Source organism: Stegostoma tigrinum, chromosome 18 (genome assembly GCF_030684315.1).
Source record: "Stegostoma tigrinum isolate sSteTig4 chromosome 18, sSteTig4.hap1, whole genome shotgun sequence".
Lineage (NCBI taxonomy): Eukaryota > Metazoa > Chordata > Chondrichthyes > Orectolobiformes > Stegostomatidae > Stegostoma > Stegostoma tigrinum.
In genome coordinates this window covers 39,890,653-39,913,191 of record NC_081371.1, presented here as the reverse complement: position 1 = coordinate 39,913,191, position 22,539 = coordinate 39,890,653, and the positions used below count along the sequence as shown (strand labels likewise).

General features: G+C 40.1%; 1 protein-coding gene across 6 annotated transcripts in view; it reads right to left on the bottom strand.

The window, feature by feature from the left end:
• The window catches only part of ptprq (protein tyrosine phosphatase receptor type Q), a 206,009-nt gene that overhangs the window by 98,249 nt on the left and 85,221 nt on the right, over window positions 1–22,539 (bottom strand). For all 6 annotated transcript variants that reach the window (XM_048549585.2, XM_048549586.2, XM_048549587.2 and 3 more), the window contains exons 25-33: window positions 20,180–20,341; window positions 19,903–20,082; window positions 17,938–18,045; window positions 15,444–15,725; window positions 13,147–13,329; window positions 11,718–11,819; window positions 5,833–5,953; window positions 3,962–4,122; window positions 413–555 (exon numbers count right to left, since the gene is read on the bottom strand). In XM_048549585.2, the coding sequence (XP_048405542.2) occupies window positions 413–555; window positions 3,962–4,122; window positions 5,833–5,953; window positions 11,718–11,819; window positions 13,147–13,329; window positions 15,444–15,725; window positions 17,938–18,045; window positions 19,903–20,082; window positions 20,180–20,341 (1,442 nt within the window). The remainder of the gene's footprint in view (window positions 1–412; window positions 556–3,961; window positions 4,123–5,832; window positions 5,954–11,717; window positions 11,820–13,146; window positions 13,330–15,443; window positions 15,726–17,937; window positions 18,046–19,902; window positions 20,083–20,179; window positions 20,342–22,539) is intronic.

The window sequence follows — 22,539 nt, the reverse complement described above, 5'->3', positions numbered from 1 at the left end:
CAGTTTTCTTTCAACAAATTCAATACTGATTTGATCCCAGTTATTTACAGATATTCAATTAAGTTCACTTTTGAAACACGCAGTTACTACAATTTAATTTTGAATTTTTTGTAAGAAAGCAGTACAAAATATCAGCATGTTTCATAAAGCTATAAATTATAATGTTCTATGCTCACAAATGAACGTCAGATACTTATTGCCTGTCCTTAAGTAATTACATTACCCATTTATTTAAATGGGTTAATGCCCTGCTGAAAGACAAATACACATCTTATCAAATTGCATGTTCATTTACTTGTCAACAGTAATTTCCAGCCTATTGTAACTTTGAACCCACAAATCTCTTTTTGTTGTCAGTTACTTTACTGCTTAATATAAATAATACTGCACATGAAGTCAGAAAATATTGCACCTGAGTAAAAACAGCAGACGTATTCCTGTAGTGAATTGTGTAATATTGAACATATCCGGTTGCTTTGGAAGAAAGGTTCCAAAATACTTGAACAGAAGTGGAACTTTTGTTGACATAGGAGATAGTGCCTTCAGGGATCCTTGCTGCAAGAAAATATGGATGCATTAATTAAATGGTTTCCTTTCACAAAGATGCTAGATCTATATAAAATACCCAGATAGAGGATTGTGGCTAATTCTAGGAACCACTCTTCAACAAGATTTTGGAAGAGTTGGAGAAGAGGTTTACAAGAATATTATCGTGTGATCTGTTATGTGGAGAAAGTGAAGAATCTGCTTTGTTCACCTTGAGTAGTGGAGATTAAGTAGGGTATGATAGGGTATTTAAATCATGATAGACTATGAGAGAAGAGACTGTTGCACCAAATGGCCACCTCTTCTGTGAATACTATGTAAGGAATAATCGCATACTTTGACAGAAGGATCAGCAAGAAAACAACAGATGACATGAGTGCAGATATTGACGCAATGCAATGCACTCCCTGAAAGGCGTTAGCATTGAGTATAGTGGGTAGCTTTCAAACACATTAAAGTTTTGAAAGGAAAAATATGTGCAGGTGTCATAAAAAGGGCAAGTTAATATTATTAACTGAATAAGTCTTTCAAATTGCCATTGACAGGCTGGACTGAACATTCTCCTGTGCACTATCATTCTGACATCCACTCAACAAAGTGGAAAATTGCCAAGTATGTGCTATCCACAAAAGCAGAACAACTGCATCTGTTCTGATGAAGAGTCACTGAACTCAAAACATTAACTCTGCTTTCTTCCCACAGATACTGCCAGATCTGCTGAGTTTGTCCAGCAAATTTCTGGTTTTGTTGCAATTTGGTCAATGTTGGTAATTGGCAATTTGGTCATCAGTCTACACTCAGTCAATAATAAAGTAATGAAACATACCAAAAAGCTAATGAATAACCCACTCACTGGCACTCAGTTTGGGTTCCAAACAAGGGCCACATGACTTCAGACTTCATTGCAGCTTTGGATAAAAGAATTCAATTCCTGAAGAGGTACAATTTGGCCTTGACAGCGTGCCAGCATTTGACTAAGTGTAGTGATTGTATTTCCAGGAAAATTTAATTAAATGGGAATTCTAAAAGGCTACTATTGGTCGTACCAAGTAAGGAAGATTATTGCAGCTGTCACAGGTCCAGCATCTCAGCTGCAAGACATCATTGCAGTAATTTGCCAAGTTCGTGCCTTAGGTCCAAATGTCTTAGCTGCTCCATCCATGACCTTCCCTTCATCATACATCCAGAAGTGTGGAGGCATTTGCCAATGATTACAGAGTATACAGTTCCATTGACAACTCCTCAGATAATGAAGCTGTCCATGAGGCATGTCCACATGCAGCAAGACCTACAACATTGCAAGTTTGGGCTAATAAATTAGAACAAACCTATAATCACTCTAATGTCAGGCAATTATCATCGCCAACAAAAGAAAACATAAACACGTCTTGCTTTCATTCCAAGGCATTACTATTTTTGAATTCAACACTATCAACGCCTTGAAAGTATCACCACTGACCAGAAGATTTAATGGCATATGCCACACTAGTCCTGTTGGCTGGGAGAACTACTTAGGAGCTGGGCTTTCTATGGTGAGCGATTGAACTTCTCACTCCCCAAAGTCTTTCCATCATCTCCACAGCACAAGCCAGATGGAATACTCTGTATTTTTCTGGACAAGTGCAGCAGCTCTAACTCTATATGCAGAGTTAATCACGGCTCAGTTTGTAGCACTTGTGCCTCTGAGTCAAAAGATTTAGGGTTCAACTCCCATTTGAGGGGTTTCAAAATAAAAATCTAGGCTGACTGTGTGGTCCTGATGGAACATCTGTTTGTATGCCATCTTTTGGATGAGATGTTAAGCCAAAAAGCTCTGTCCGTTATCTCAGGTGGATGCATAAAAATTCTCCTACTTACACTTTCAGGCAGATAAAAAGAATCCACAGTGGTATTGTAAGGAACAGCAATGGAATTGTTCCTTGCATCTTTGCAATATTTCTTCTTTAAACAACATCCCAAAACACGTTATTTGGGCATTATCACAATTGTTAGACACTGTTTTGTACAAATTGCTGTATTTCTTACAGTGCAGCAGTTACGACATACCAATAGTGGCCAGAGGCCTCAAACTGAGACCTTCTAATTACATCATGATTCGTACTTATGTCAGATGCCTCATTCATTAGACTACAAGATCACAGGGGTAGGGGGAGGTGATGAACTAGTGGTATTATCACTGGACTGTTAAACCAGAGATGCAGGTAATGTTCTGGGGATCTGAAACTGAATCCTGCCATGGCAGATGGTGGAATTTCACGTTTTTTTTTTAAATCTGGAATTAAGAACATGATGATGTCAATAAAACTGTTGTTGATTGTGAAAAAAGTCCTTCTGGGATAACTAATGCCTTTTAGGGAAGGAAACTGCCATCCTTAACTGGTCTGGACTACATGTGACTCCAGACCCACCACAGAAATGTGGTTGGTCCATAATTGCCCTTTGGGATGGGTAATAAATGCTGGCCTAGCTTGTGATGACCTCGTCCTGTGCATGAATAACAGAAAAATACAATGGGCTAGAAGGCTCAAGTGCAATGCAGAATGATGCCAATGGCACAGTTTAAATCCTTTCTCTGGTAGTTTGTGCAGGCCTATGTCCACACCTTGTCCCAACATGCAAGGCGGTCCCCTTAAGCTATATGCAACCAATTCTCTCTCTTTATTAGAAAGAGATGCTCATGGTTTTTTTTGTGGACAGTAGCTAATTATCTTACCTGATACTTAAAATATATGCTTTTAGAGTCCAGTTCTACTAAATGCAAATCTTTCTTTAGGAATTTCAACACTATCCACGACAAAGGAGCCTGACTGTTTGGTACTCCACTCTCCATGCTAAACATTCACTCCCTCTGTCACTAGCAAAGCGCAGTTTGCGAGACATACCGCAGCAACTTTGCAAGGTTTCTTCACATCATTTCCCAAACTGGTGATCTCCATTACTTAGAAGAACAAGGACTGCAATAACACATTAACTCCACCACTTCTAACCGCACAACACAGTACAAATGTTGTTTCTTCATAAAAACTGAAACACCTGCAGATGTTATAAATGAAAAACAAAAACAAATTGCTGCGAAAGGAGGTCTGGCACCATTTGTGGAGAGAAATCAGAGTTAACGTTTTGGGTTTTGTGACACTTCCTCTGAAATGGAACTATTGTTTCTGTATCATTGTTGGGTTAAAATCTAGGAACACTCTCCATAGCAGTGATCAGGGAGTACCTTCAGCACGTGAACTTCCACAGTTCAATGCAGCAACTTCTTGATATGGGCAATAACTGCCGGCCTTGCCACCAAATATCCACATTGCATTCCAGCTGTGTTCTTTAATAATTCTCTACAATAATTATTCATCAATAATGTCAATATTTTAAAACTAATTAGTTATAAGTTTCATAAATCAGCACAGATACTTACAATTCTCAGATGTTCGAAATGTGACATTATTACTTTTCATCCCTCCATCACCTAGCCTTGTACTTGCTGTTACAAAAGCATAATATTCAGTATTATTGTCCAGGTTTTTCAGCAGTACAGATGTTTCAGTCTCGTTTAAAACGAGTTGTGTTGTTGTGCTCCTGTAATAGGAATATGTTATTTCAACAACATTACCACACTGGTCATCAAACTATTCTTAATTTGTTCATACAGAAGGCATCCCTTCACTACAGAATCCAATTGTTTCTTATCTCATTCCGTTGATTTCTGTTTCAGACATCTACTCACAAGTCCATTCTAAGCGTGGTCACTCTTTCTTTGGAGACAACTTATTTATAACAGTCCTAAATTTAGTCTCACCTACTGAAACATATTATCCTACTCACACAATTTATTTGGAAGAAATTTTACAGATTTAGTTATCTTCCAGGCTATGCTTCTGATGTGCAAAGGGAACCCTTGAAGATAGTACATTCCTTCTTTCCATATCTTTAAACATTTGCTAAAATAAAGCTGTCTACTCCTGTCTGCCTACCCATGCCAATTGTGTTGTGATATTGACTTGTAACGTGAAGTCAATTTTAACAAGTTCAATTGACCCATAATTATTTACTTATATATAGAGAGCAGACTGCGTATTATGGGAAGGAGCTTAGGACTGCCTTGGCTCCCTCACTATTTTACACGTTCCCACACTGAAAATACGCACATCAGTGAGGATATGTAATGACAGCCAATGTCTTGCTATTTGTTGCCTCTTGTTATTTCTGTCTCTTTACAAAGCATTTATTCAAGTTGCTTTCACAGTTATAAATTTCTGAAGAAAGGTCCCGACCCGAAACGTCAGCTTTCCTGCTCCTCTGATGCTGCCTGACCTGCTGTGTTCCTCCAGCTCCACACCATGTTATCTCTGACTCCAGCATCGGCAGTTCTTACTATCTCTGCTTTTACCATTGCCTTGTATTTAGTGCAGTGTGTATATGTTTAGAAAAATAAAATCAGGATGCTTTATTCCGAACAGATCTGAAACAAATTTCAATCACAGGGATGAAATTAGTTGGTTCCTGCAGTTGTCTGACTGCTGACCTCTGACAACTAGATTTTGTCAGCATCAGGTGTGAAAGATAGAATGGGTCAATGCACTAAATTACTTGCTGAATTACTGTTACTCGTTTAAGTCACTTTATATTTTCACATCCTTTTTCCCTGTTACTTTCTTTCTTTCATTTTGCTACTTTAATGTAGCAATATACTGTCTCACACGCCGCTCAGAACTGATTTGATGATTCATGAAGAAATACTTTCAGGACTCAGCCTAATTCAGGATTGCCGAATTCTTCTGGTCACAGTACAGGTATGTGAAAGAATGCAGAGGAGCATGTGCCCAAGCAGGAATATGCCAGTATATTTCTGAGATAAACTTGGTACCATGGTTCAAACAGATTCTAGTCGAATGACTCTTAACTTACTTCGATCGATGAAATGAGTCCTCAATTAAAACTACAATGTAATCTTCCCTGTGACATCAGAACATTCTGTTTTAGGGAAATGTATATGATATAAACATTGCTGCATGAAACACTCTGAAGATTATTTATCACGTTGCAACATTGAAAACAAAGATAAATTAGTCCACACTCAGACTACCTGATCTAACTAATAGTGGGTATTTCGCTATGTCTTTTACATGGGAAGAAACCAAGAGTTAATATTCATTCCAAAAAAATTCAAATATTTTGATAACATTCATAATATTTGATCCTAACTAAAATGTTTATAATACTAAGCATACAATTTTGCATACATTAAATGTTGTTTTTAAACTTAATAACTATTTCAGTAACGCTTACCAAACATAGATTGTGTAATACAGAATCACTCCATTTGGTTCCAGAGGAGGTTTCCATGACAGAAGTACAGTGGTAGCGGATAACTGGTTTGTTTTAACTGATTGCGGAGGAGAGCCAGGCACTATAGATTGTGGGTAAAAAAAGAATCTTCTAGATGAATGTAGACCCACGCAAAGTGGAAGGAATATTAACAATTTGCTTTTTTTGATTCACTTCTGTGCATTTTAATTTAAAAACAAAATCAACTCAAATTATAAAATGAATTCAAACATGCGAGTTCTGTCAACATGGTACAGGGGAGAAAAACATGTATTATTGTACCCTGAACAAAAGCAGAAGTTGCTGGAAAAGCACAGCAGATCTGGTAACATCCACGAAAAAAAATCAGAGTTAACATTTCGGGTCCAGTGACCTCTACTCAGAACATGCACTTTAGGAAGCAATAGGTAGTTTTTTTAAGCAAAGTTTCTTTAAGGACAAAATGTTGGTGACTATCTTGAAACATGGTTAAACAGTTTCCAGATTCAGTTGTTACTAAGCTTCCAGGAAATGCATTGTGACTTTGGGTTGTAAAGGGAATGAACAGCTAAAAAGCAAAGGATGAATGGAAAGTTAAATGAAGTGGGATAACAAAGTGTGGAGCTGGATGAACACAGCAGGCCAAGCAGCATCTTATGAGCACAAAAGCTTTTCAACATTTTTGCCTTTTGATTGGCAGTTCAGCAGAAATTCAAATTAAAATAAAAAAAACTTGTTCTTAATTGAAGTTTCCTGTTTGGCAGTCTTCAAACAAATCATGGAGTTGAAGTCATTTTCTAAGAATGGAGCTGAGACTGTATTGCAGTGCGTTATACAATTGGAAAGAACTGAACTAAAGACTGGAAGAGTGACAGATTGCAAATTGGACAAGAGATTTTGCTGCAATGAGGTGATGCCAGAGTCTGCTGGACTGAAGAAAGAGGTCAGTGAAGGGAATCTCTGGAGACTCTGCTCTATCAGCATTGTCATTACCCAAGTGAAAGAAAGTTTGAAGACTTTCAATGGCAATTGTGTCTGTGGATTTCAATTTGAAATAAATTGCTGGTGAATGCAGCTCGAGTCAATGCAGTTGGATGTAAAGTGAAAGATCATTAAAAAAGGGCTGATTTGACAAAACTGTGTGATGGCATGCTGTCCCACATTCACGTGGGAGGTAATGTGAATGCTATTAGTGCCAGAAGTCTATCTTTGTTTTATTGACTACTTAAAGCAAAATGTAACTTTTTATTTGAAATATCCTTCAGCTGCTAATTGACGCTTGTGTTATGTAGCATTTAGTTGGTACGTTACAGTTAAAGATTATAGGAGATAAAATTATATCATGTGATGATTATCTTTCTGTAGGTTTTCTTTCTTTTTACAAAGCATTAGCAATCTTGACAAGACTTGTAACAACAGCACTGCTTTCTGTATCTGCTTAATCATCTGAGAGGTTGTGACAAATACTATATAAATTAAAACCTTTCTCCTTATCACACGCGCCAGATCAAGAATTTAGTCTAAAGGAGCCTCATACCCCCTTTCATTGAATGAGCATTAATGTTTGCTAAATTTGTTGACAGTCATTTCAATCATTAAATTTTTACTACACAATATTAATAAATAAAAACTGAACTGAAGAAGTCACATCAGACTCAATATGTTAACTCTGTTTCTCTCTCAACAGACCTAATGAGTTTCTCCAGCACGTTCTGTTTTTATTTCAGATTTTCAGCATACACAGTATTTTGTTTTTATTTCGATCTTTCAAATGTTGCCCATTCTAGCCATGAAGGATACTAACGTTAAGAAAGTCAGGCTAAGGTTATCTTTACATCTACTGGCAGCACCGAACATAGTCCGCTCTGCAGTTGCAGGTTTGCCACAAGAGATTTTAGAATTCTGTAAACACATAATCCTACTGATTTGGTCATGGTGAGAGAAATGCTACAGAAAGACCCTGAACGTCTCAGGCCTCCTGCTGAGATTCCTCCTCCTCTGCAAGCAACTTGTTCTTTTTCTATTGCCTCTGCTCTATCTCTCTCCCATTTTACAGGTGACAGAGTATGGTTGCTACAACATTTACAACGTTTTAGAAACCAAAGTCTTCTCCACGTGGAGCACCGCATTCAGCCAATTTCATCACTTTTGAACGACTCTGCAAACGACCCAAGCACTTGGGAAAATATCGACAGTAGAAATCAAACAACCACTAATTGAGACCGAAAGAAATGTGGATGCTATAAATCAGAAACAACAACAGTAATTGCTGGAAAAGCTCAGCAGACCTGGTAGCAGCTGTGAACAGAAACCAGAGTTAATGTTTCTGGCCCAGTTACTATTCCTCAGGACTGACGGTAGCTACGAAAATATTAGTTTATATGCAGAAGATGGGCAGGGGTGGGGAGGTGGGGGCGGGGAGAAGAGGCCACAGAGAGATACCAATAGTTGGACAGACAAACGAGTGGATAATGATCTGGCAAGTGAATAGAGTGTGAATAGCTGTTAATGGAGACTGTTAATGGCCAATAACAACTAGTGTGTAATAGGAGGCTACATGATATCAAGGCCTGGTGTGTTGCGTGTGGGGTAGGGCTAGGACATTGGAGAGATCAGGCCCTAAAATGATTGAGCTCAATATTGATTCAGAGAAAGTAGGAACTGTAGATGCTGGAGAATCTGAGATAACAGGGTGTAGAGCTGGATGAACACTGCAGGCCTCAAAAATGAAGAAGGGTGTAGGCCCGAAACATTAGCCTTCCTGCTCGTCTGATGCTGCTTGGTCTGCTGTGTTCATCCAGCTCTACAGCATATTAGCTTGAACTCGATATTGAGTTTAGAGGACTGCAGGGTCCCTAAGCAGAAAATGAGGCATTGTTCTTCCAGCTTGCGTTGACCTTCACTGGAACACTGCAGCAAGCCTGAGACAGAGATGTTAGCCAGGGTACAGGGTGGTGCGTTAAAGTGGCAGGCAAGTGGAAGTTCGGGTCCTTTTTTGCAGATAGAACATAGACGTTCTGTAAAGTAGTCATCCAGTCTATGCTTCAGTTCCACAACATAAAGCAGAGCACACTGTCAGAAGCAAATGCAGGAGACTAGATTGTGGGAAGTGCAGGTAAAGTGTTGTTTCATCTCGAAGTTATGTTTGGGCCCTTGGATATTGATGAGGTCGGAGGGAAATGGGCAGGTGTTTCACCCTCGATGGTTGTAGGGGAAGGTGCCATGCGGTTGTGAGAGTGTGTTGGGAGTGAAGGAACAGTGGACCATGGTACCCCAGAGGGAATGGTCCCTACGAAAGGCAGGTGAGGGAGAGTAGGAAATACGTGGGTGGTCCTGGCATCTCATTGGAGGTGAAGGAAATGGTGGCTAATGATCCTCTGGCTGTGGGTATTGGTTGGCTGGTAAATAAGGACAAGGGGAACCCTATCGCTGTTGCAGGAGGGAAGAGAGGGGGTCAGGGCAAAAGTGCAGGAGATGGGTCGGATCCGGTTGAGGGCCCTGTCAACAACAGTGCTGGGGAATCCTCGGCTGAGGAAGAAGGTGGACATTTCAGAGGCTCCCTTGTCGAAGTTGGCTTCTTTGGAACATATGCGATGGAAACAGAGCAACTGGGAGGATGGAATGGAGACTTTAAAGGAAGCAGGGCGCAAAGATATATAGTCCAGGCAGCTGTAGAAGTCAGTGTGTTTCTGGTCGGTGTTAGTGGCCAGTTTATCCCCAGAAATGGAAACAGAGATGTCGAGGAAGGAAAGGGAGGTGTCAGAGATAGACCAGGTGAAAGTGAGGGCAGAGTAGAAATCGGAAGTGAAATTAATGAACTCTTCCAAATCCAGATGAGAGAGGGCAGAGGCAGTGATAATGTCATTGATATATCTGCAAGCGAGTTATGGGGGGAGGGGAGGGTGCTGGAACAGGACTGGAACAGGGGATATTCTATATACCTCACAAGGAAACAGGCACTGCTGGAGCCCAGATGGGTAGCTATGGCCATTCCTCTGACCTGACGAAAATGAGAGGAGTTAAAAAAGAAGTTGATGAGGGTGAGGATGAGCTCAACAAAGCAGAGGAAGGTGGTGGTGGGTGGGGATGGTTCAGGCCTTTGCTTCAGGATGAACCCTGAGACCATGCTGGTAGGGATAGATGTGTAATAGGATTTTATGTCCAGGGTAAATAGGAGGTGGCTGGAGCCTGCAAACTGGAAGTTCTGAAACTGGTGTAAAGCATGCGAGGAATCACGGTTATACATGAGCAAGGACTGGACCAGGGAAGGAAAGACTGAATCAAGGTAGGAAGAGATGAATTCTATGGCAAAGGAGCAGGCTGAAACAATAGGTCTTCCCTGGCAGTCCATTTTGTGGATTTTTGGCAGGAGGTAAAAGCGATCTGTACAGGGCTGGGGAACTATCAGGTTGGAGGCTGTGAGTGAGACGAAATGAGGTCAGTGACTGTGGTGAATACAACGGCCTGATGTGCCATTGTAGGGTCATGGTCCAGGGGAAGAAAGGAGGAGGTATCTGAGAGCTGGTGCTCAGCCTCTGCAATGTAAAGGTCAGTCTGCCAGACTACACCAGAACCACCCTTACTGGCAGGCTTAATAACAAAATCAGGGTTGGATCTGAGTGCACAACATCAGTCAGTTTGGAGGGAGATAGGGTGGATTGGGTGAAGGGGGAAGAGAAATTCAGTTGGCCAATGTAACATCAACAGTTCTCAATGAATAGACTGAGCACAGGTAAAAAGCCAGATGGAGGGTCCAGATGGGGAAGGAGAGTGTTGAAGCTGAGTGAAGTGGTCTGTGAAGTGGAGAGGACTCTTGTCTAAAAAAATGGGCATGGAGGTGAAGGCAACAGAAGAAGCGTTCAATGTCATGTTGTGTCCGAAATTCATTGTGGTGGGGGTGCAGAGGGATAAAACCGAGGCCTTTGCTGAGTGCAGAACTTTCAGCATTAGAGAGTGGAAGGTTAGGAGGGATGGTGAATGCCCGACAGGATGTGGGGTTGGGGGGAGGCGATGGAGTCAGAGGGAAGGGGAGGGGGCAAGTTCCAAACGGCCATGGGTATCTCTGAATTGTTGCAGCTTGTGTGCCTTGATGCCCAATAGGAAAAGGAACAGTTTCTTGTTAGCTGAGCAAATGAGCCAGAGGATGAAGCCAAACTGCAGTGTGATGCAACCGTGAGCGAGTGTGATGCAATGCTGTTGGACAATGGGGCCAGAAGTGAGCATTTGGTGCCACATGGCACTGTGTGTGGATTTTAGGATGTGGCAAGAGCAGCTGACTGTGGAACGGTGAACATCACGGAGATATCTGTGATCCTGAGTGTGGATTTTGATTCATTTGTATAGGTCCAGCAAGGGGAATGCTCATGTGAGTTTAAAAGAGAGCATTAGTTCTCACAGTGGAGTTGAAAATTACAGGGCTTGTGTCAAATCAATGTTACATCAGCTATTCTACCTGGTGACAGTACAGATTCCCTATGCTTGCGCTACTAACATTCCTAAAACAAAATTTAGTGCACGTCACGCCAGAAGTGTGCTTGAGTGCTGCTGACACCATTTTGTGACTGAACTAGCTCTGTAGCATCGTTGCTGTAGATGCTACAGCACCAAATGTGTTGTCGAGAATTCAAAGCTACTGCCAGAGATTCAAAATGTTTAACTGTATGAATGGCATTTTTAAAAAATGATTTTAAACATAATCCAAAAAGATAACATGTTTTAAAAGGTGCTGCGTTGTTTGCTAAACAAATGAATATATTTCTGTCAAAAGAAAATATAAAATGATAAATCTATCCCTTTAAATCACAGGTTCCAATTACACAGTTGTTATTGCTGAACAATAAATTCTGTCATTTTCATAGTGTGCTTACCACCTTCTCCAATTAAAATGTACACTGGTTGACTTTGAATTCCTTCACCTTTGCTTGTGCTTGCAGAAATTTTTATGGAATACTTTTCATTAGCTTTTAAACCTATAAAATGTGAATACAGAAACGACTTTTAATTAGAGATATCTGTACATACTTTGAAAGACTAAATATTAAACTAATTTCTGTAATTCCACAAAAAATTATCAGAAAACAACATTTTATTTAGAGCATGCAGAGATCCAAGATCCGAAATCAGTAGACATAATCTATGTGCTAAGACCTATGATGCTCAAAAGAAGGGAGCAGTTATTTTAAACTTTAATACCTGGATTGGATTCGGAGATAAGAATTAAATTGTTATATGCAGCTATATTGAAGATATGTATGCTTTGATTTCCATTATGCAGTATTTTCAGCAAAATCACAATTAAGATCTTGAAGAGCACTTTGATGATGTCAAGGGAGAAAACAAATCTAATAGGTGTCATCAAAATGTCTATGACACATCAGGGAAATCTCACAGGGCCCTGAATGTCAAGAAATGTGGCAAAGCTTAGTGATAAATCCAGCAAAGCTTATCTCGATGTCAGGAACAATTCACTGCATCTTTTAACTTGGTTACTGGTGTCTCACCAAGATTCTCACCACTCAGTAGTAAGTTGCCAATTAAGGAAGATTATAGCTTGTTAATAACTTTCTTAACGGTTCATTTTCCCTATTAATATGCAGCTTCCTATTCAACCACTCACTTTGAGCAAAACCACTCTCAAGAATTCTCGACATGGAATTCAGAGAGGATACCTGCCAAATTCAGCTTCCTACTTGATCTAAAAAGCTCCATGTTGGAAGCCAATAGACAATAGGTGCAGGAGTCGGCCCTTCAGCCCCTCAAGCCAGGCACAAACATCTCAATGCACCCTCCATGTGTACCAGCCACATGGATCCCATATCCACACATATTGGCACGTGGCATGTGCCAGTCTGTGCACGTCTTGGATCCACTCCATATGTGACATTTACAAAGATCTCTGCTGGAGTATTGTATACAGTTGTGTGGGCTACATAAGAAGGATTGTGATCACATTGGAGAGGGGGCAGAATCAGTTTACAAGAATGGTTGTAGGAGTGAGAAACTTCAGTTATCAGGATAATACAGAGATTTTTTTGGACGGAAGGGGGCTGAGAAGTGATTGGATGGAGATTTTCAAAATTACATATGCGCTGGATAGATCAGATAGGGACAAGCTGTTCCCAGCCATAAAAGGAATAAGAAAATAGGGCACTGATTTAAAGGGATATGCAATTGAAGTAAGGGTGATCTGAGAAAATACTTCCTTAAGAAAATAAACAAAGCACCTATGCTCACATGAAAAATTTTAAACACAACAATCTCTTTTTACAAATGACAATTGTCAATGATTTAGCTTACCTGTGATAGTGATGGTTAAATTCGTACTGTTTGTAATCAGCATATCACTACTGTTTTGAGCTCCAAGGTACAGTGTATAGAACTGAATAATTCCATTAGGAGTTGGTGGTGGAAGAAAGGATATTTCAACCTCAGAAGGAGTGTGAAAAATGTACGTGATATTTTGAGGTGCACTATCTGGAACTGTAAAATAAATGTAAAATAATAATAGTAAACTGTTTTCAAATAATGTTTTAACATATTCAGTGCATATGCTCAAATAAATAAGGTAATAAAGGCAGTGGAACCTACATTTACAACTGTGGGTATCCTCTGAGTTTGATTGTGAGCTGGCTATTGCCTGCGTCTTTGAATGTAGGTCAACTTGTAAACCAGGACAGGCTCACTTTCCCTCCACCCACTTCCCCAAACCACAACCTTATTCCCCAATTTTTAGATAGCCAGGAATTAGGCAGGCAGTGAGTTACAGCAAGAAGAGTGATGAAGGAGATGCATAATCACATGTCTTCACACCCACAATCACAAGCAGTTGCTGAGGATGACATAGACATAGGATCATAAGAGCAAAAGACAGGACGCTGCTCGGTGGAGAGCAAGGCTGTACATGTGTCCTGCACCAGAGGACTTAAGGGCATTTCAGTGTGGTGGCTTATGGAAAGTTACAACAAAATGCATGACCCGACATTAAAGCTCATGGTAAATGTTAAGGAGCACAAAGGACTTTGTCAACAACTTGGTATGGATCTCATACCCCGGTTCTTTTAGCGTATAGGTGACCAAGTCCATCAGCACACTTTTGTAATCAGCCACAATGCAGTATCTACTAAATAATGTCTTAGTTTCAACTGCAGCACAAATGGTTTCCAACAGATGTCTGAGTGCTGAAATACTGAGGCTATGCATGTCAGTTTGCTAGATTGGAAGATCAGGCTGCTACTACTATCACTGTGGATGAAAGTGTGCAAAGTGGCTGGCAAGTTATCTCAGTAGTCCAGCAATCTGTACTTCAACAGGTTGTAGTATTGCAGAAGTAAAGGTTTGGGAAAATGGTTTTGGCTCACAACTGGTCAGGTCAGTAATTATTACTCATCCTTAATTGCACTTGGGGCACTAGGCAATCATAAGCAGGAGATTTTCTCTCTCAGGTCGACCTGATGCCATGACTTGATTGGCTCCACAGTCAATGTTAAAATTCCCAGACCTACACTCCACCCAAAGTTTCTCAGACTTTGTAGCAATTCACTACAATGGATCGGCTTGTTGGGATTTATTCATCTGAGCATTTAACGATCAATCATATTGCTCCTATTTCTCTTTGTTTGCCACCAGAGGTTAAGTGGTAGCATTGGTTCGTGTGTTGAGCTTTAGTGTGGGCATCATTGGTTTCAAATCACTAACATTATGATCTGCCTGGTTTGCATTCTGCTGGCAGCCATTCGCCATTTGCTTCCTAATGTCCACACCATTATAGCATCTTGCATGACTCACTCCTGGAGTGCACATATGCATCAATTTTTAAAATTTACGATAAGAATTGGAGTACCTCATTAAGATTCATTAAAGCAATAAATTTAAATCCTATCGCACAATACACTTAAATATCAATCCATTCACTGGTAAATTCCTAATCCCTTATAATGAACACATTCTGCCAGAACCCCTCACTGTTATACTAAATTATAAAATTCTGAAGTCATATTCAAAATATAGTTTGTTTAATTTGCATTTTCAAATAGTGTTAGTAACAATAATAATCCAGTGCTGGGAAAATTTGAGAAAGCTAAATAGACATATGAATATCTTATGATTTGAACAGAGTGGGAGACATTCCAAGCATTTACGACATCGAATAATGTAATGCTACTGGTATTTGGTTATGGGTTCCATGAAACTGTTACTTCAGTGGAACTAATGCACTCATAGGTCACATTAAAGGGTTGACTGCTAAGAACTGTAAAGAAAGCATCGGAATATTTTAAACTGGATGGATTTTGGGTAGAATAAATCTGCCAGTTTATTGTTAACTCTCTGTCCTCACTAATAAATGGATGGCAGGTCCCATTTAAATGGTTAGCGTTTCGGTGAAACAAATCTCCCAGTTGAGCAAACAGTTAAAAACAGATATCAATTTCCACTACAGATGTTTTTTTATTAGATCAGAATTGTAATCCAGCTGCAGAAAATATGCATGGTGGATTGAGCAAAAGTTCTGGTTTTCCATTTTCCAAACAGCAATGTGCTTCTATTTCTTCTTTTGGCAGATACCTAAATTCTCATTATTACAAAACAATGCTTACCATCATGTTTTGTCACCAAGAGCGCAATTGGAGAGGTTTGATTCCCATGGCCGTACTTGGTATATGCTTTAACAGAGACATTATAGGAAGAAAATTTCTTTAGGTTTTCTAGGTAAATGTTTGTTTCTGAACTGTTCGTCGTTACTGAGTCTGTATAATTGGTGTATGTAACTTCATAGTATATAATAATTCCATTGGGTTTCTCTGGAGGTGACCAGCCTAAGTATGCAGATGTTTCAGTTACATTTTGGAAGGTTAAGTTTTCAGGTGGTGTTTCTGGTTCTGAAAAATACAGAGAAGAATGTAAATTTGTTTTCTTTGATTGTTTTAGAAATACTTATAACATTTAATGATGTTAAAAAATGTTTAAATTGATTTGCTGCCCTATCAAACTAATGCAAGCATGGAAAAGAAATTCAAGGACGGTGCTCAGAAAAAAGTGTTGAATGCAAAACACATGCAAGCTAAAAAGTGGGAGCAGTACACTGTAGGCAGATCTAAGTGACCCCACAGCAATGGATCAGATCAAAGATCTACAATCCCAGCATATCCAGTAATGAATCATATTAATCAACTAAACAACTAACTGGAGAGACAAGTTTCAAACCTATCCCTATTTCTCAATGATTGGAGAGCACAGCACATCAATACAACAAACAAGAATCAATCATATGCAACCATATTTAGTCAGAAGATCCAGGTGGATGGTCCATCTCTGCATCTCTAGGCTCCAGCACAATTTAAATTTACCCTTTTCTTTCATTTAACCTATATTTTTCTCATCAACTTGTTCAGAGACATTATTGCATAGCTCTGGAGCAAGTGGAACTAGAACCTGGGTGTCTCAGGGCAGAGGTAGGGATACCCCCATTGCACTACAAGAGCCCTGAGATGTTGGTCTTTTGACAACTCAATTCACTCCTCAGGGTATTAAGAACCTGCTGAATACACTGGACAGAGCAAAGAGCTTGGATCCTGACTAAATTCCATTCATAATATTGAAAACCAATGCTTCAGCCATGTCCCTAACAAAGATCTTCTTGTACAGGCACAACACTGGCATCTACATCACAACGTAAAAAATTGTCAGATATATCCAATCCACCATGATCAGTATAAGAGTACTTAGATTTGGATCAGAAAAAATAATTTAAGACTGATAATGCGATTTTTATCTTCAAAGAATTAGTGAGTAATATTTGGAACAGACTCAACACAAAATGGGGACAATAAAACTTTGGGACAGGGACTGCTCCCAAAGGCAGGAAACATGACACGATGGAGAAGATACTAGCAAGTGAATCCAAACGTCGGATTCCTGACAGAGGGATGCAAGTGTGAAATTGGGTTTGTGGATTTTAAGGCAGATCTAAATTTTATATGCATCTGCACCTCATTAAAGCTCATTAAAAGTCAACCTTGCCAGAATTATATTTGTCTTCACAAATAAATTCTCCACCAGCAAGCATTACATGTTTTCTGACTGATGCCTTTCTATGGGGAGATGAAACTACTGTGGTAAAGTCACCAGACTAGAAATCCAGAACGTTAGGCTACTGTTCTGGGAGCTTGGTTTCAAATCTCTCCAGGGTAGACAGTGAAACCTGAATTTAATAAACATCTGGAGTAAAAATCTATGTCTAATAGCAATCGTCACAAGAAACCCATCTGGTTCACCAATGTCCTTCAGGGAAGAAAATCTGCCATTTTTACCTGGTTTGGCCTACACATGACAACATGGCGCTTACTTTGGGCAATTAGTGATGGCCAATAATGCCAACTGGTCAGCAATGTCCACATTCCGTAAGAACATTTTAAAAATATATAAGCGAGAAAGTGAAGTTGCTAAATTTTGGAAAGCATTCATCTGTGTCATGTTATGATGAAGACTGAGTGGCATAGTTAAGTTGCATTGGGCATGGAGTATTACTGAGGTAGGGTGAAGTCTAGGTTAAGAAGGCTGGCCAAAGGTGAAAATCTGTCTGTGGAAGGAGGCAAACTGAAAAGAATGGGATGGCCAGAAGGTTTAGCTGCAAATATCCACCGTGTGAGCCTGAGTCATCTTGTGGCTTACAACAAGCGAATGCCTATCCTGCTGCCCTTTACATGCAATGCTAGGACCTTCAACCCCATAAGATACTAGGTGGGGCATTTACCTTCCTTGCTCCACGAATTTATAATAAACTGAGAACTGAATAATTGCATGGAGAAGTTTGCCTGTATCTTCTATGACAATCACTTCCATGCCCAATGCCAAAATGAGCCTTCATAATGAAAAACTTGCTCCTGGAATCACTTAAGAAGCAACTAACTTTCAAAATCATGTAGTTATCAAATCCTTATGGATGGATGGATCAAGATAGGTCACAGTTTTCTTGGAAAATCTGTCACAAACTCACAATGAAAAGCAGAGCAAAAGAACAGTTTAAACTAATGATTTAATAACAGGAATGATTGGAAGTGAGAACTTGATTTATTTTAAAACTCTTCTTACCATCTTCAAGAGTTCGCACAAAAATATCATCTTTATCAGAGACTGAGCTTTCCCCTACAGAGGTTGATGCTGTTACCCTCATCTTGTAGTCCGTAAATTTTTTTAAAGCTATAAATGCAAACAGAAATATCTGAAGTTTCTGGATTTGTGGAAAAGCAATTAAATTAATTGCAGTCATTTGAGTGGAGGTGTGATGAAACCCGATACCATTCCCATGTTAAGTACGGCAAATTTGACAAAATTATCCTGTGACTTGAGCAATACACACAAAACATGAATGTATTCTTGAACAGAAGTCTGTCGCATGATTTATTTTTAAATGTTAGGAGACTGCATGTAAAAACTATTATTGACCCTTACATTCTGTGACCTATGCTATCAGCAGTATTTCGGTACAAGATAATCATTGACAATCACAGGACTATCAAGGTATCAAATATTACAAGGAAATTTATGCAAGGTACAATGTCAGAATGAAAATACCTACAACCTTTATATAAATAAAGGCTTAATGAATGCTTGCTACACAGTTCTGCTATCTACTCAGTAATGATCTGGATCACAGGTGACATTCTCTTGGAAGTACAATTTACGGTTCACAGCATTAAGCCTCCAGATTGTCACATCCCGTCAAGCCACTTAAAAAAATAACCTGAAATGCACTTATAAATCAAGGAAGCTGACATGTGGTAAGGAATAACATGTTCATTACTTCTTTGAAACTGTTTTAAAGAAGAGTCATTGGACCTGAATCATTAAATTTGCTTCCTATCACAAATGCTGCCACTCCCCAGCACTTTCTGCTTCTAGTTCAGATCTCCAGCTTTCACAGTACTTTACTCACCTAACAGCATCAATGGTACCAGTATCACCCAGCATAATGCTGCAACATCCCTTGTTTTTTGTTCATGGAACTCAGAAACTGATTCATGTACTTTTTAAAAAAACTTTTATGCTTTTTGGGCTCCCTTCTCATTTCTAGACTGTGTGCATGTATGTTGTGTAATTATTTCCTCTCGCATTCAGTAACAGTAAATTCAATGAAGTTTGGCTAAATTTACTGCTTTTAAAAACATCAATTAATTTGCTCTGGAAGAAATGCATCCAAAATGGAAGGGATTGCTTATAAATTAACTTTATTGTGACCGACTGAAGGAGTTAATGAACAACAAAACGGTGGCAGTTCAATCATTTTCACCTGTGAACCTGAAAACATGGGGCATCTCAACTAGAACCATAAAAAATTGAGGAATCTTGTGCACGGTTTGACTGTAACTTTAAACTTCCTGTGCAATTACTACGTAGTCAGTGTGTTGGAACCTCAAAGGAGTCCCAACGTACATATTTCAGATTGCCTTCAGTCTCTGCCTACTCGAAAACTGGAAGATTTGGCTCCATAGTCACTAGTGAGAAACATCCACAAAGTCTACGCGTGCCAAAGTTTGATGAATGGCTATTAAGACAATTTGGCAAACATGGTTGCTAACCCCACAGAGAAATACCCTCATACAGTAGAACTACCATGGTTTGAATACTTCATCATCACCTCGCAGAACAAAAATGTCTGCTGATCAGCTTCAGCACAATGAAAGACTGAGCAAAAAAAGGGCAATGGTGTAAATGTTGCTTGAAGCAGTATCTCATGCTTTGCTCAATGCCACTTCCAATGAACTTGCGCTATGTTTGCAATCACACTCATTTATACCTCGTTCTCAAGAACAGGATACATTATCCTTACTTTTATCTAGGATTAAGAGAGTTTTGGCCACAGACTACTCTCCATATTTTTTCAGTGCACCTGCAGCCCAGATTTCTAAATACAGTCCCATTACAGGTGTTTTTCAATGAGTTTTTCAATTTGCCCTTAATAAATAATGTCACAAATCAGTTTAATTAGTTCTAAGGAAAAAGTAGCACGATTCTCATTTTGCCTGTAAGTTACAAACATTTACTTATTTAAAATACCTGTTAGAGTAATGTTGTTACTCATCACAACCTTTTGAAATGCTTCATTTGTGCCTTTCTCCACAGCATAGATAGTGTAATGAGTTATGATGCCATTCGAAATAGCAGGTGGGTCCCATAATATCAGAATAGATGTAGAAGTGATATTTTGATATGTTACATTCTGCACTGAACTTGGCACTAAAACCACCAAAGAAAAATGTTTAGTTAACTTTGAAAAATCTGCGGCATCACTTTAATTTCTAAAACAAATATTCTGGCTTCTTTAGTAACGTACCATATTCTTGTGTCTTTAAGGAAATGTTGGTTGGTGGTCCTTCTCCAACAATAGTGAATGCTGATACTCTGATAACGTACTCAGTATAAGGTACAAGTTCTTTTACAACATATGACAGCTGCTCAGATGTATGGTCAATGACCTGGAGACTGCTTTCACTCTCTGCATAAATTAGAAGAACAAAAACTTGCCCAATCTAACAATTCTCACATTGAGTAAAATACATAGGCGTGTTAGTAGAAAACAAAATAAGCCTCTAAAAATTATGGAAGCAGCAAGAAGAGTCAAACAGTCATTTAGCATGGAAACAGACCCTTCAGTCCAACTAGTCCATGTTCCCAAACTAAATTAGCCCCACCTGCCTGCATTTGCCCCATGTCCCTCCAAACCTTTCTCATTCATATATTTATCTGAATGTCTTTTAAACGTCGTAACTATATCTGCAACCACCACTCCGTCTGACAGTTCATTCCGCACACTAACCACTCTCTGTATAAAAAAAGTTGCTCCTCATGTCTTTTTTAAATCTTTCTCCTCTCACCTTAAAAATATGCCCCCTAGTTATCAATTCCCTCACCTTATGGAAAGGACCTCTGCTATTCACTTTATCTATGCCACTCACAACTTATAAACCTCTATAAGGTCACCCTTCAAATTCCCGCAGTCCAGTAAAAAAAGTCCCAGCCTATCCAGCCTATCCAGCCTATTTTTATAGGAGCAGTTTAAAAAGCTTTTAAGATTGCCTCACTAACATTAACAGAACAAAACTCATTTTAAATTGAAAAATGATGAAGTGCAAATAAGGGCTTGTGATAAATGATGAAAAATACTTGTAAAATTTATTTGTATTCTATCAAGCTGGAATAATGTTGACCGAACTTTCTTTTTTCTCAGCATAGAAAAAAGAAACTATGTTTATGCTGTCAAACATAAAATCGTTAAAAATGACTCAGATATATGAGGAACTGCTGATGCTGAAGTTTAAGGTAACAAGGTGTAGAGCTGGATGAACACAGCAGGCCAGGCAGCATCAGAGGAGCAGGAAAGCTGATGTTTCAGGCCGGGAACCTTTTTCAGAAATGGGCGAGGGGAAGGGGGCTCTTAAATAAATAGAGAGAGGGGAAGGCAATGGTAGAAGGTGGATAGGGGGCAGATAGGTGGAGAGAAGACAGCCAAGTCAAGGAGGCGGGGATGAAGCCAGTACAGATGAACGTAGGTAGGGATTTGGGATTGGGGGTTGGTCAGCGAGGAGGGAGGGGTATGGAGGTGGGAGGGTAGATGGACATGTCAAGGAGGCAGGGACGAGATGGGCTGATCTTGGCATGAGGTCAGGTCTGGGGAGATTTTGAAGCTTGTGAAGTCCCCATTGAGACCCTTGGGTTCCCAAATGGAATATGAGGTGCCATTCCTCCAGCCTTCGGGTGGCAGCGTTGTAGCACTGGAGGTGACCAGGATGGACATGTCATCCAAAGAGTGGAAGGGGGAGTTGAAGTGGTTCACAACTGGGAGGTGCAGTCGTTTGTCACGAACCGAGCATAGGTGTTGCACAAAGCGGTCTCCATGCATCCACTCAGTTTCCCCGATGTAGAGGAGGCCACATCGGGAACAGCAGATACAATATACCACATTAGCAGATGTGCAAGTGAACATCTGTTTAATGTGGAAGGTTTTCTTGGGCCCGGGATGGGGGTGAGAGGGGTGGTATAGGGGCAGGTGCGGCATTTCCTGAGGTTGCAGGGAAAAGTGCCAGGGGTGGTGGGGCTAGTGGGGACCGTGGGGCGAACAAGGGAGTCACGGAGAGAGCGGTCCCTCTGGAAGGCAGATAAGGGTGGGAGGAAAATATATCCTTCATTGTGGGGTCAGATTGCAGGTGGTGGAAGTGGCAGAGAATGATCCATTGAATCCGGAGGTTAATCGGGTGATACGTGAGGACGAGGTGGATTCTGTCTTTGTTGATATTGTGGGGATGGGGTGTGAGGGCTGAGGTGCAGGAAATTTGAGAGATGCAGTTGAGGGCGTTTTTGACCACTGTGAAAGGGAAATTGTGGTCCTTGAAAAGCTTCCTACCTGCTAGCCTCATCCCGGCTTCCTTGACCTGTCCGTCTTCCCTCCCCCTACCCGCCCTTTCCTCCTCACTGACCAGCCTCCATCCCAAGTCCCTATCTACACTCACTTGTTCTGGCTTCATCCCCACCTCCTTGACCTGCCTGTCTTCTCTCCACCTATCTGCTCCTCTATCTACCTTTTATCATCTCCTCCCACTCTCCGTATATTTCAGAACCCCCTTCCCTTCCCCCATTTATGAAGAAGGGTCCAGACCTGAAATGTTTGCTTTCCTGCACCTCTGAAGCTGCCTGGCC